The sequence below is a fragment of the Myripristis murdjan genome, chromosome 24, assembly GCF_902150065.1.
Source record: "Myripristis murdjan chromosome 24, fMyrMur1.1, whole genome shotgun sequence".
Lineage (NCBI taxonomy): Eukaryota > Metazoa > Chordata > Actinopteri > Holocentriformes > Holocentridae > Myripristis > Myripristis murdjan.
This window is the reverse complement of record NC_044003.1, coordinates 13,093,606-13,108,074: the sequence shown is the minus strand read 5'-3', so window position 1 is coordinate 13,108,074 and position 14,469 is coordinate 13,093,606. Positions and strand designations below refer to the sequence as shown.

Sequence of the window (14,469 nt, the reverse complement as noted above, 5' to 3'; positions counted from 1 at the left end):
TGCAGAGAGACAGGGCTTGTCTATCGCGGCTGTCTGCACATGATAGATCACTGTACCTAAAACCCATTCACCAGGGTGGAAAACGGACAATAGCAGAAGTATTAGGGAACAGAGACTGGGTGAACACGAAGAATAAAGGTGGCAGCGAAAGATGAAATATGAAAAATTGAGTTTCTGTGGGTTGGGAGCACTATGACGGGGAGATGCTCTCCCAGAGATGAAAAGAGGTGGATAAAAGAGGGGGTTAATTGGGTGAGAGGCAATATGAAACTCCTCATATTCAACTTGAACAACCGGAAATGGAGTTTGAAGCTTCGTATGAAAGGAAGAGACTGTGGGACTGAGTGGGGGAGACACCAGAGAGTGTAAGTAACAGAGGGATTGAACCAGAGGTGAATGTGGTGCACTTTCAATAGAGATTAGCTCAAAGGGGCCTCAAGCAAAACTGGGGGTGTTGGGGGCAGGTTCCTTGGAGATCAATGTGTGTGAGTGTGCAAGAGTGTGGAAGAGCGCAGGTCGGCCAAAGTGACAGTGAGAGAAAGTCTTAATGTTTATGAGAGAGGAGATCTGAGAGAAAGCATGCAAAGGCAATGCACGAGAGGCAGAAAGAAAACAGACAGGACAGGAAGAGGAGGGGGAGCAGTACAACTGGGGGGCCTCTCCCCCTCTCTCTTTCTCTGTTTCTCCCTCTGAAACAGCAGAGAGACGTCATTCTACATTTGGCATCTGGTTCCCATCACCCTCAGCATTTGTCTATGCACCATACACAGCCATGGGAGAAGAGATCATGTCTGTGGTATGTGCTTCCTTTGCCGCACGTGGTCCTCACGTGAACATGACAATTCCACCGGGGAACACACAGAGGTTATGGTCAGGAAAAAAAAAAAAAAAAAAAAAAAAAAAAAAAAAAATATATATATATATATATATATATATATATATATATATATATATCAAAGAAGGAAAACAAGACAAAAAGGCAAGAAATTGGAAATCGGACATGCTTAGCTTCACTCATGGGATGGCATACAAGGCTTTGGGGTTTGACTGGAGGCCCCTGTTCTACAAATCTATCCATTCATCATTCAACACCAAATTTTTATGCCAAGTGTTAAATGCAACGTGACACAGGGCAACTTTTTAGATGGGTAACAGTGATAGAGGAATTGCCTCTGTATTGTTTCCTTAATGAAATAGGGATGTCCCTAAGACTGTATTTTAACCCCATCAATGAAGCACTTATGAATAGTATATAAATAACTGAGAAATGCTTTCTAATACTATGTAACATAGTGGTAACTGTATATAAGTATATCCTTAACATTTATAAATGTTTTAATAGTGAATTCACAATTTTGAGAGCATATCAAACAATCTTCTGCAGCAAAGTGTGAATTCAACCATTAAAGTTGTCCTCTAAGTGCTTACCATTATGTTATAGTGATTTGCTTACTGTTTACACATCGTGCATACATGCTTACTGGGGAAGGGAACTTAAAATAAAGGGTAATTGGAACATTTAGTTGCCAGGAAACATTTGAATAGATCTTTCACCTTGTGTCACATTTAATTGACGGGTCGCTGGGAATCCCCCAAAAAAACACATGCCCCAAAAGGTGCCCAGTGTCTCCGGAGCGTGTGACAGCAGTGAATGTGATTGTGTTTGACAGCAGGATATTTGGAGAGGTGGTTTGGCGATGGATTTGGATGGTTTGGACTGTGTGTAATAATGACCTCAGACATGGTCAGGCATGGTAGAGAAATTACATGCACACAAAATACAGGCAGAAGAAAAGCGCACCCACACACACACTAATGCACACACACTTAGCATGCAGGAACCAGTGAAAAGGAACCCCACCCATGCCCTGTTCCATCCTGTTCTTTCGTTCATGCCTCTTAACTGTAATCATTTGGCCATCACCCTCTCTTTCTCCCCCTCTCCCCTGTTGGACACAAAGGCAGGAAGGAAGCATGGACGGAAAGAGAACACAGAGTGGCTGCTGGAGCGACTAGGTCAGCCGGAGGAAGCACTCAGCGGGTTTCCTTTAACCACAGCGGGGACGTGACTTAGACAGTTAAGCTTGGCTGACCAGGTCAGATGTGGGATGTCTATGAATTGGGGACGTTTGACTTCCAAAATGCTGTATATCCACTCTGATCATCCACTCCTTACCTGATAATCATTAATTAATATGACACAAAACATGTTAAATTTTTATTATCAGTGTTAGCTTTTGTGTGAGCAAAACCACCAAGAGACGATATCACTTTCAATAACAAGTGGCTGTTGTTTTGGAATGAAACTCTGAATGAAATATGCATGAGAACTGGGGCGATGCCTAACATGACACAGTTGGGTAGCATGATGAAAATAGTAAGTGAATCATGATGGTATGTGATTTTTTTTTTTTTTTTTTTTTTTGAGTATGAATTACAGTGATTATTTTGATCACAACATTCTGATGTCTTCTTTTGGGTAATTAAATTGCACTGCTGTAATATTCATTCAGAGGGATCTAATCTCATCCAAATTGCATAGTTTATTCCTTATTTGCTACTGAAATGTGTGTGTGTTTTTTTAATTGAAAATTTTGGTTAAAAAAATGCATAAAATGACTGACTACAGTGTGTCTATGTCTGTCAGAGTATGTTTTCTGTTCTGCACAGTATGCTCATGCACACTGTCACAGTCTAGGTCAGCCGAAACTGAGCCTGAGGGTTACTGCCCATCAAGTAGGGATTTTCCATCTGAGGCGCTGACCTCTAATCCCCATGGGCAATGTCAGTGACCTTTTGCACCAGCAGTCGCATAAGATCACAATCAATCACATCTGCAGCATCTGGAGATGAGTATCTTTCCGCTTCCCTCTCATCTCCCCATCTTGAGCCGTGGACATGCACAAAGGCAAAGTGTGATTCATGATTCTCCGGGTGTGTTGTGTGCATTTTGATGTAGTCCAGATACATGTAACATGCACGTTGTTTTCTAATGCAAGAGACCCATTTTTTCAGCAATTTTTCTATGGTTCAACACGGCTCCATCATGTTATAATGAGACTAAATTGAGGAAGAAAAGAAAATAAGCCTTACTTTCTGTCCGTCTCTGGAGTAGACACCTCACTGCTGAAGCCTAATGACTCCTGTGGGCAGAGAGTGGACGGCTGTCAGACTGATTATGCAGTAACAGCTTTTGTAAAAGTGATACCGTAAAGCTACAAGTGCTGCTTTTATGCAGTTTTACGATGTTAAGCAGGCATGATTTCTGTGCTCACCTGGATTTCAGAGCGGAGCTGTAGAGAGGTGCTGCTGGGATCCAGTTTCTCCTAAAAGAATTGGAGAGAAAGAGAAAGGGGAAAAGGTGGGGGGGAGTCAGTCACTTAATGTCACAAGTGGAAAGGAAATGTAAATGCAATAGTGAGGGGAGTCAACTGTTTAATTATCTGCATTTGATGAATAAACTGCGCCAGTAGACAACAGAGGTAACGTGTTTCCGTGACATGTTTCCAAATGCCCTCATTTTGGATAGATCTTCTGAGCACGTGGATGCACGCCACCAACACACCCACAGGCACACGCTCCTGAAACAGCTGAACAAGTCAAGCCCTGTTTCAGGTATCCTCAAACCTGCAATACTTGTTTTAAACAATCCTTGAACATTACAGGGTGGTGCTGCAGCCAGCTACTGCATTCTTGACTTCCCATGTTCAAAATAATACTACTGAACCTCAACTGACTCTACAAATTCCATAGTGTGATCTCACTGACGTCGGCGTGCTCCACCCTCGTATGATCCTTGCGTCACACCAGAAGACACCTGCTGATTTGCCCAAGATCTCTAGAATATAACATCTCAAACTCCATTTGACAGGCTGAAATTGCAGCACACAAGGGCAAACTGCAGTCTATAGAAAGCAGATATCCAGATGGGGCTGAGTTATGGCCGTGAATTAAAGGAGTGACTAGAATACTAAAATGACTGCACTGGACAACAGCAATGGAAAACAGCACATTTTGTAACCTTTCACGCCCCCAAACATGTAGTTGAGTTTCTCCAGGGCACAACAAGGCCTGTCAGGCCTGTTTTTCGTTGTTAGAGAGGGCTGGTGGCATGCATATATCTAAAGCAGGTGTCCTTGTGGCCTATCCAGATACAGCCATGCCTAAGACCAACTGCTTCTACAGGGGGGGACATGGGGACTGTGGAATTACAACAAATCTGCAACATAGATTTCACCTTGAGGCCTGTGATTATTTTACAGCCAATCCCTGCTATGAACAGCCTCAAGGGATTGTATGACTCCATGCGTCTTGGGTCGTGTGTTCTCTCGTGCTTTTTGAACTCCTTCTTTTTCTAAGAACATGTTCTATTTTCAGCAACAGCCTAGGGTAGTATAGTTGCAAGGGAACGTTACACAGCTGCATGTACGCACGCATACCCAGTGCTGCTAAAATCTTGTTCGGGGGACGACTGACACCCATCTGGACTCAATTTTTCCTTCTCCTGCATCATATGTTCCCTTGTGTTTGACCATGTTAGTGTTTTGTTTGCTTCTTCCAGCATGTATTACCTGCTACACCTGTTTTTTGTGTGGGGATCTCTCTTTTCCTTGGGCTCACATAAGGTGTATAATTGCTTTTCTGAATAAGGTTTTCCTTGTATGCTGTAGAGGGTCTATGGCTAGGGGGACCAGATTGGCTATACTAGGTAGAATAGGTTGACCTGCTTTGTCCTTGCTGTCGTCTGTCATCTGTTTCTCCTGCGTCCATTTCATCCGACTCACTGTTGACTAGTTAACGGTGCAGGCTTGTTTGCTGCAAAGTCCTCTGAGACATGTCAGTGATAAAGAGCTACAAAAATAAATGATTATGAACTTGAACTTGAGCACCTCCACTGGAAGAGCTGAGGGTTTGTTGCCTTGCTTAGAGGCTCTTGAGCAGCAGTGACCTGATTTTCAAAGCCTAGTCTGGGGACTCAAACTGGCGACCTTCCAGTCATACACCTGCTTCTCCAACATTAAGGTTACCAGAACCCCAAAACTGTTCATTATGAAACAGCCTTTCTTGCTCATTGCAGAATGAGAAATATGCAGACTTGCTGCCAATGTACAATTAATCCTTTTTATACAATCTAGAGCTCCTGGGAAAACCCAGTCCCTATTATTTGTGTCCATAATGCTGAGCTATTATAAGGACACACAATATGAACACGTAAATTACAGCCACCATAGCTGGCAAATGCTTGAGGAAAAAAAAAAAAAAACACACACACACACACACACACTTGAAAATTAGTGAAAATAATTTGAGAAATCATGGGAGCCAATTCAGGGCACAGGGATGCGTTTACAGGATAAGTCCATCATAGCGCTTAAGCCACATTTGAAGGCCTGTTGCTGTTCATATAACTTAAGGCAGCTGAATAAATAAAGGCCAGTTGTCTGTGACAACTTAATGTGAGAACACCTCTGTCTTATTTTGGGCTCATTTTGAGGAAATGAAATTATCAAACCAGTGCTGTAATCCACCATCACCCAACAAGAAGCGAGAGCTTTGCCCAAAAGAAGTTCCTACTCTTACTTTCTATGTGACTCCTTACTCAACTAGGACAAAGGCCAAGAGGGAAGAACTTATGATGCTGACATTGGTATTATTATTTCTGTTCTGTTTTACTTGAAAAGGACCCATATACCCATCTATTGCACAACAAAATATACGGCATAGATAAGGCCTCGAGGATTTGAATGGTATAAACAAATCTTGCATTCTGAGCTGAGCCCTAATGAATCACACTTTGTATCTCTGTATGGGACTGACAGGACCTGAGTCTTGGTGAAAAACCAGTGTGCTGCTAAATGTTGAATCATTTCATATGGGAGAAACAGTATGTTTCTGCCAAAGCTATGTATTCTCTCTCAAGGCTGAACACCTGCAACAACGCATATTTAGTACCTTCTTTCAGGCATTACTGTATGAGTATTTGAGTTAAACCTGCAGTCCAAGTAATGATCTTGCACAAATAGGACGGGGCTCTAACTCTAGCCAACCAACAGTTAAGGAGGCATTTCAAGTAGCTAGCTTACTTGGATCAGGTTCACCCAAGGATCAAAGGAGTTGTCAATAGTTATGTCAAGATACTTCAAGGGCCAGGAGAAAGCAGAGTTGCAGCTATGCAAGGCATTTTTAGAAAATACTACCTTCCCCTCCATATCTGTAAAATGGCAATTATTGTAGCAGCCAATCACAGAAGACAATTCTGATCTGGAGTTCCCCGTCAAGGGTGAGTAAAATAAAATGGGTTCCTTTGAAAACTTGATCATCCTCTTGATCACCCAGATATTAGAGGGAATGGCAACACTCTCAGGAAGCTGCCTGACTTTGTCAGCTTGGTGTGTCATGCGTCATAATCAGAGGGACCTTTAGTTTAACCTTTATTGTTTAGCTGAGCTTTGGGCAAAGGGAGTCATCCACTATGACCGAGTGAGTAATAGGGAAGGCGACTTAGTCAGAAGTGACATAACCCCTGTAAGAGCTGTTTGAGAGCCACAACCCTGCAGGCCATGGAAGTAGAAGAGATTTAAAGTGATGAAAAGACCTCAAACTTAGCCTGAACCCTACACTTAGCACAACAGTAATCAACAGAAGGCAGACCATCATGAGCAAGACAGCGAGGCATTTTGGCTTGGCTATATTTTCTTCTGCCTAACGTTCTAGCCAACAAATCAGTCTGTCCATTTGTCTGTTACAGCATTCAAGCTGGCAGAGGGGTCCAGAAGCTGCTTTGGAATGTAAATCAAAAGATGTCACAAGCTCCCAAACTATTTTTCTATCCCAGGGAACCGAGGGATGTCCCATAAGTCAGGAAACAGGTATCTGCCTAAGATCATAAAAACTTCAACAACAACGAGACCTACAAATTTATGGGTTTTGTCCACATTACACTGCAAGGCTGGACATGTGCAAAATCTGAGCCAGAGCTGTAAGCCTTCTCCTACAGAGAAAGAGCTTATGTACAACAATGAAACAATACGTCGTCATTTATTCTTTAAGCAATCACAGCTTTGGAAGTCAGCTCTGGTTAAGTAACTGAATTATGGAGGATAACCAGGGGGTATAAACAATAACACACGCAAAGACACGGAGGCGCCATGCACACAGGTGTATGCTCACGTGCACTTTCACACGCACACCCAAGCACACACATACTTTCACAAAGGTAGTGTTTGATGTCTTTTCAGTATCAGATCCTCTTTGATGGCTGCTCCAGTCTGCAGTGACAGGAGAGATATGCCAGTCTCGCCAGCGTCTCTGTATCTTCGTGAGCACTACACCCACTGGCTATAAAGATGACCTTAATGCACAGTGCTGCACTGCCAGCTCACAACTTCAAAAAACACACACACCGACACACACACACAAACATGCACAGGCCCCGAAACAGTCTTACAGATGCAAACCCAGACACACACACACGCACACACAACTGCAGACGGAGAGTAAGACTGACGGACACACACAAACACACACATACACATGCACATCGCCTCCACTTCCACAGATAGAGCTCCTAAGAGACAGGGGCACAAAGCGGCTCTCTGTTCCTCCTACTGCTCCTCATCTCCTCTTACTCCCTGTCTGTGCTTGCCATCACTGAGAGGGAAGGAGGGGGCGAGAGGAGGGAGAGAGGGAGAAAAGATGTGGAGATCAGTGAAAAACAAACACAACCCACATCCCGTTAGCCTGTCACTACAGATCTGTGAGATGCATTTGTCGCAGCACAGGATGTGCAGGAAAAAAAAAAAAACTCTTGTAAAAGCTTCCTAAGGTAAACTCGAATTTCTCTCCGACTTGTGCACTGCTAACAGACAACCAAGGAGCAGGAGGAGGTAATTTAAAGTTTAGTTTTGGGGGTGTGTGCGTGTAGCTCAGATCTCGTGGATTCACACTCCCTAGAGGGGCATGTTATCCTTTCCATGAACTTATCAGCATCAACTTGAGATACTGCCCTACTTACCCTGATTTGGCATGAAAAAAGTGTGCGTTTTCTCTCCACAAGACTGTTTGTGCACATACCAAATTAAATTGCGTGTGTGCGTGTGTGTGGTGTGCACATGTGTGACTGCCTAATTGCTTATGCGTGACTGAATTGAATAAAAAGAACTGAGGCGGTATGTGAGAGGGGGAGCTCCAGCTAATTAGGATCACGATGTCTGCAGACAGACAAGGGAAAGAGGTTACCTACCATCTCAACTCAACCAGGGCTAGCAGCTTGGGAGAACAAAACAAAACAACATAAAAAAAAAAGACACAGCATTGTATCAGAATTTTGTTTATGTACTACTTTATCGCACTGATCTTCAATTTGATATGATATATAATTATTTACTCTATGGAGATTTTTGCGGGGAGTGCTTTCCATACATAGGCCTTATCTGGGAGGCCAGCCAGGAAAATGTGTTCTCACTGAGGAAAGATTTTTTTAAGCGCATCTGAATTTCAATCTTGGGTTTATCAAACTGATGTCACATAATAAAAAAGCTGGCTGTGTATATATTGCTCATATAATGCTATACATTGCTCCATATTACTCAAAACGCATGAGTTTTTGTAAGGGCATCTATAAGCACTAACGAAGCACTAACTAATTTGCACAAAACAGGTTTGGACAAAAATATGGAGGGTAATGTGACAGTTAATGCAACTGTAAAATCAGCAATAGAACAGAAGTACCATTTTTTATTTATTTATTTATTTTTTGTCTAGACAGTGTTGTCTGAGAAGTTGAACCTGATTTGTATCTGCATTCCTACTCTGATTCTAACACAAATCAGTATCAGTATCAGTATCAGTATCAACTGTTATGAAATGCAAGCGATCATAAATGGGCCTAAAAAAAAAAAAAAACTCTGATGTCTGCAGCTTTTTGTTTAGTCAATACAAACTGTGTTTCGGTTTAGCGAGTTAGCATAGCTTCCATTTGTAAGTCTACTGAGACAGAAGGCTTCGTCTACCAACTGTAAGCGTTAGCATTTGCATTAATTTACCTAACGTATAGTGAATGTAACAGCAATCACCACACTGATCCATCTAGATACTGAGGGTATATTCTGTCTTGCAAGTGCCTCTTAATATAGGGAAAAGGAGAAAAACACACACAAGTGTTAAATAGCAGCAATTTAGTCTAAACATTCCTGCAAAGCCCACCAAAGGCAGGCGTTACCACAGTTGATTTATTGCCAGGCCTAGAGGTACAAGTGGGCGGATGTGTGGCAAAACTACGGAGACCAGGTGGCTCAGTGGTAAGCATGCCAACTGGAATGGTTGGGTAACTCTGGGTGGGCATGTCCGATGTTGGTGGGCAGGAGTATGCCATGTGCTGAGGAGGCATGGAGGCACAGGGGGCAACCGGAGAGCCTGGTACAAAGCCAAAAAGACGTTAGTGGAGGAACCTGATCAAAACAGGGCAGGCCTGCAGAACAAGCTACTTTTCCATATCTCATGGACAGACATACACATGCAGTCACGCCTGCACACACACACACACACATACACCCAAGAATGCAGTGATACACTTACACACACACACAGAAGCAGGAAATACATGTTTTCAGTGGGCAGGGTCGAACACAGTCTGTCTTGCAATGTGCTTGAGTCCATTAATGGGAAAGAAATCCTCAGTAACACCTCTATGTGCTTCCTTTCCAGAGGAGTTTGAAAGCGTGCGTGTGTGTGTGCACAAGCCTGCATGCAAAAGTGTAAGGCCGTTCTAAGCCCTGTGGACTGTCATTGTCTTGGTATTTCAAGACAAATACCAAGGTTATTACAAATTCCAATGGAAAGGGTCACAACCCCAATGCTGACTAATAAATCATAATGAAACTACAAATACACCAGCAGCTTTACACAAGGGTCACGCCAATATAGAGTCATGCAAGCATCTATAGGAGGCAATCTTATCGTAACAAAGGCCGGTCTCTGTTCAAGCTGCTAAGCAAAGGCCTGAAGGTAGAAAAGATAAATAAGCAACAGCATTCACTGAGGAGTTTGTGTTTCTTCAAGCTGTGGGTCTAACCCCGTTGAACTGACCCACTTTGACGAATGAACTTCATGCTTGCATTAGCCCATAACTACCCTGTTCATCGCCTCACCTCGTGGTACAACAAAACACCAGAGCGAGTCTGAACTTGAGTCTTGACCCCCTGCTGATGTGCTTCTCAGCTAGAAACCATTACCAGGCATTCCTAGGGCCAATGGATCAATTTGACACCAGCTGATGTGTGTTTTGTGTCAAAGGTGTTTACCTTCATAGATCTGAACAGCGCTACTGACAACTGGATGATTTGGGTAAAAACAACAGGCAGTTTTAATCTTTTCAACGGCTCTTTGGTAACCCTTGAGGCCCAATTATCTCCTTCTAAAATTTAAGTGTTCCCACTACAATGATAATTATAAAAACATGCGAAACGATGGCTATAAAGTTTAGTTTAATGAAACATTTTCAACCAAAATCTGAGAAAGCCAGGAATGAGAGCATTCAGTAGCTCACTATAGTTACGGCTTTGTGTGCTGAGGAAGTTATCACAGATATTATTGTCGTGTGAACGCTTGAGCAACAGTGTACCGATAAAGTTACCTTTATGGTGTTCCTTCTAGATGAAAATGGGCCTTCACACCATATAAATTTGAGCTGAAAAGTTTGCCCTGCAACCACAAATTCCAAAATGACCTGTCCTGATTTATGGATGTTTTATGTACTTTGTTCCATTGCTGTGGTTTGGGAGAGATGTTAATATCTAGCTTGATGTCTCCCTCCCCGGGCTATTCATTCATCCCACCAGCCAGTCGATGCATGCCCTCGTATCTCAGTGTTTGAGCATGTTTTTATCTTTGGTGCCACCACAGTCACTCCGAGAAAGGTGAAATACTACACAAGCATCAATAAAACTATACGCATGTTGCTTTGGGTTGAAAAAAAAAAATGTGATAACAAGAAAAAGATCGACCCTGTCTGACAGTAGTTTGTGCAAATGTTACAAAATTTAATCTAGAGATTAGTGTCCCAAGATAGGCATTGTCAATTTTCTATTGTGCACATGGACACAAATTTGATTAATGTCCTTGAACATGAATTTTCCTTTTGGTGCATAACAAATTTAACTTGTATCATGAAATGCTTTTTCCTTTACATCCAAAATCTGGTAGCTTTAGCCACAAAAAAACAACTTGGTTCAGCTTGGTTAAGAAAAAGGTCATGGTTAACATTACAAAATGTTAACTTCCTCTAAACACAGACCTTCACGCTCTTCGTACAACCTAACAGCATACGGTCCAGGCACGAAACATACTTCAAACTGTAATGATTCACTTTGAATGTCATGCTGTCATGAAAAAAAGGACAGTTCGTGTCCAGGGACACAAATGTGTAGATTAAATTTTGTGACAATTGCACAAAATACTATGAGATTGGGCTGGAAAGACAAGTGTTAAATAACAGGGATGCAAACAGCAAGACCTCAAAAAAGAGAGAGAAAAAAAATCTTTTTAGGAAAAGTATCAGAATTGTCAAATGTTTACTGACATGCACTAATCTGCATGTAAGCTGGAACGCCATGTTATTTTCATTGGACAGAGCCATGGTTGATATTTTGTAAATCGGTTAAATTACTATAAAGACAGCAAAGGTTGAGCATTTAATTATGTTAATTATATCAGCATCAGTTACAGTAGCAATTATCCAAAAACACATAATATACTGCATGTACTGTATACTTCATGTATTTCAAATTAGAAAACATAGTATGTTTTTAAGTCTGTGTTGACAAAGGGAAACTGGCCTCACTGTTTAACATTTGTGTCTGATCTAAAACAATAAAAAAGCAGTTTTAAATGTCAGTCAGGTTGCATTAAGGTCTAAGTCTTTGCCTATGTATTTGACCTTTTCGGCCTGTCACTTGAAACAACATGTTGTGTGAAAGTTGCTGAACTCTTCACTACATTGCAATGCTTCCCATCACTTAGAGCAATAAAGGCTTAACTATCACTGAGCCGGTGGGTCGTGCTTTTAGTGAGAGCTGTTCAAACTCTGGTTCTCTATAGGAGAGCCAGGAGACTGTGCGACAGAGCTAATCCACAGGTCGCATTCCCGAAGGGGATGTTTATTTAACCCTTTGTGTCCCTGCTACTCATAAAACTAACATGAAGACGCAGAGGACCAGCTCAGCGGAGGTCAGGCAGGAAATGGGTGCATTGATAGCCATCTCCAGGAGAGCTTCTGTCATCAGTTCTTAATGGCGCTGCGTTGAAGCGCCCCAATTCTAACTATAACAGAGACGACCATCACTTTACTCAATGGTGCAGGCCCCTGAAGGACTGGCAGACCTGCTGTGCAAATTAAAACAAACAAAAGGCCTATGCTGAGTGCCACTGATTTATGCAAAAAAAAAAAAAAAAGAAGAAGAAGAAGAAGAGATAATTTCTGAACAAGAAACAAAAAGGAAAAAAGTACATGAATAATAAAATAAACCACAAATGTCCTCTGACCCTCAAATTCAACTAAGCTGAATTTTAGAGAACAGAAAGTGAAATGCGACAGCTTCTCCTTTGGCACTGCCGTAATTCTGACCAAGGATGACATTGGGGGTTTTCTGTTGGGACTTTCAACAAGGGCACATTCCCAGATGTGTGGCAGTTTCACCAACACACCAGTCTGTGAACTGTCAGCTTGCTCTTGAGAACTAGGGGCAGACAGTCCTTGTGTGCTAACCTTAAGCTCCTTTCAATTAGGAATCCAGTTTGCCACTGTCCAGTGTCACATCCAGCTTGACCCCTACCTCCTGTTTTAGCATGAGTGCGATGACCATGAAAGGTCACAACCAAGGTGGCATCTGACCCCTGGGTTCACATGCCTTCAAGCCAGAGCTGCTCCGGGGTGACTGAGTGACCACAGGTTGGTCCCAATAAGTTACCATAGAAGAGATGCTGGAAGATTAGAGTGAAAAGACAAAAATAGACAAGAACTGAGCTATTACGTTGGAGGATGGAGAGAAGAGGAAAAAGACAATGACCGGAAAGGGAGTGGGTCTCGAAGAGCCTTATACCGTCACCACCCTCCTGTACCCTTTAGCAGTGACAGGTCTTTCCCTAAAGGCCATGTCCCTCAAGTGTATTGCTCGCTAAATGCCAACCCATCCGTGTGGCCCTTTGGCACCGTGACCTTCTCTAACCATCTGCTATTGGTCCTCAGGGAGACGGCTGGATGAGACTGGCTGGCAGCCACTGGCTTCTGGACACCCTTCACAAGACATAAGAGTCATTCTCTATTCTCTCGCTGTCTGTTTCTCTCTGTGTTTCTTTCTTAAAGCCCCTCACCGTCCCATGCACTGTCTGTGTGACTTTCAGTCTCCTCTAGTGTATTTCTTTCTCAACCTCTCTCTTGCATTCTTTTGTTCTAGTTTTACAGCTATTTTGCCACAGATTCTGCTGCAGTCTATGCAAGTATCCAGTCCGGACACATGACACCTGCACAGTGGGAAAATGGAGCAAGAAAACCTGGCAGGAAAACTGTTCATCAATACCCTTTAGCAATATGATATTGTAATAATATTGGGTAGGAGGATAGATCTTCACCTAGTTTCACCCTTGTGTAAAAGCAGTAGTTCAGCAAAACGCAGACTTGATTTTCTCCCTAAAGTTAATTTTAGAAAAGGACATTGCTGAAATCCAAGGTAAAGTTCAGTCTATACAATGTGGGTTTATACTTCTGTATTCGGTGCTCTCAAAAAGCTGTCATCTGACCAATACATCCTTAATTTTTTTCTGCTCTTCTCCTCCTATCTTTTGCTGCCAAACTTTGCAGGGGGGGAGAACAGCTGCAGGCTCTCACATTCCCCACTCCTCCTCCTCCTTGTTCACCCCCTCTTCCTCCTCCCTTCATCTTCCTCTGTTCACATCCTTATCCTGCTCATGTCCTGGGCTCCAGGCTCAGGGCCCAGCCGGCTCCTTTCCTCTTTTCTCCTATATGGGCTGTAAAATCAGCTCTTATTGCTTCCTTTTCCCCCGTTTTATCTCCTCAGGATGAAACCTTCTCAGCCCCACAACATGCAGAGGAGTGATCCACATTATTCCTCCACTTTAACACTGATATACTCTCATAATGGAAAAAGCAGCACAAACAGTAGACAGTGGCCACACAAGAACACATAACACAAGATCAGATGTTAAACATATCTGAGTATCATATCTGTATTATTAGTCATGACTTTAGCCTTGGCAAACTCTCCTGAAAGCTGTGAGAACAGGATCTCTGCCAACAATCTTTAGGAGCGAGAGGATCACAAATCAGCTATAGGATCCGTATCTAAGCCCTACCTGTCAGCTCAACCAAAACCACATGGCTGCCTTTGAGAGGCACAGGCATATAAGCTCTGTTAATGACTATCTACCCTGAATGCTACCTCTCTGCTTTTCCTC

At 42.6% G+C, this 14,469-nt stretch overlaps 1 protein-coding gene across 3 annotated transcripts in view; it reads right to left on the bottom strand.

Annotated features, from left to right (window-relative positions):
- The window catches only part of sash1a (SAM and SH3 domain containing 1a), a 64,208-nt gene that overhangs the window by 37,469 nt on the left and 12,270 nt on the right, over window positions 1-14,469 (bottom strand). For all 3 annotated transcript variants that reach the window (XM_030046894.1, XM_030046895.1, XM_030046896.1), the window contains exons 3-4: window positions 3,276-3,326; window positions 3,094-3,143 (exon numbers count right to left, since the gene is read on the bottom strand). In XM_030046894.1, coding sequence (XP_029902754.1) covers window positions 3,094-3,143; window positions 3,276-3,326 — 101 coding nt within the window. The remainder of the gene's footprint in view (window positions 1-3,093; window positions 3,144-3,275; window positions 3,327-14,469) is intronic.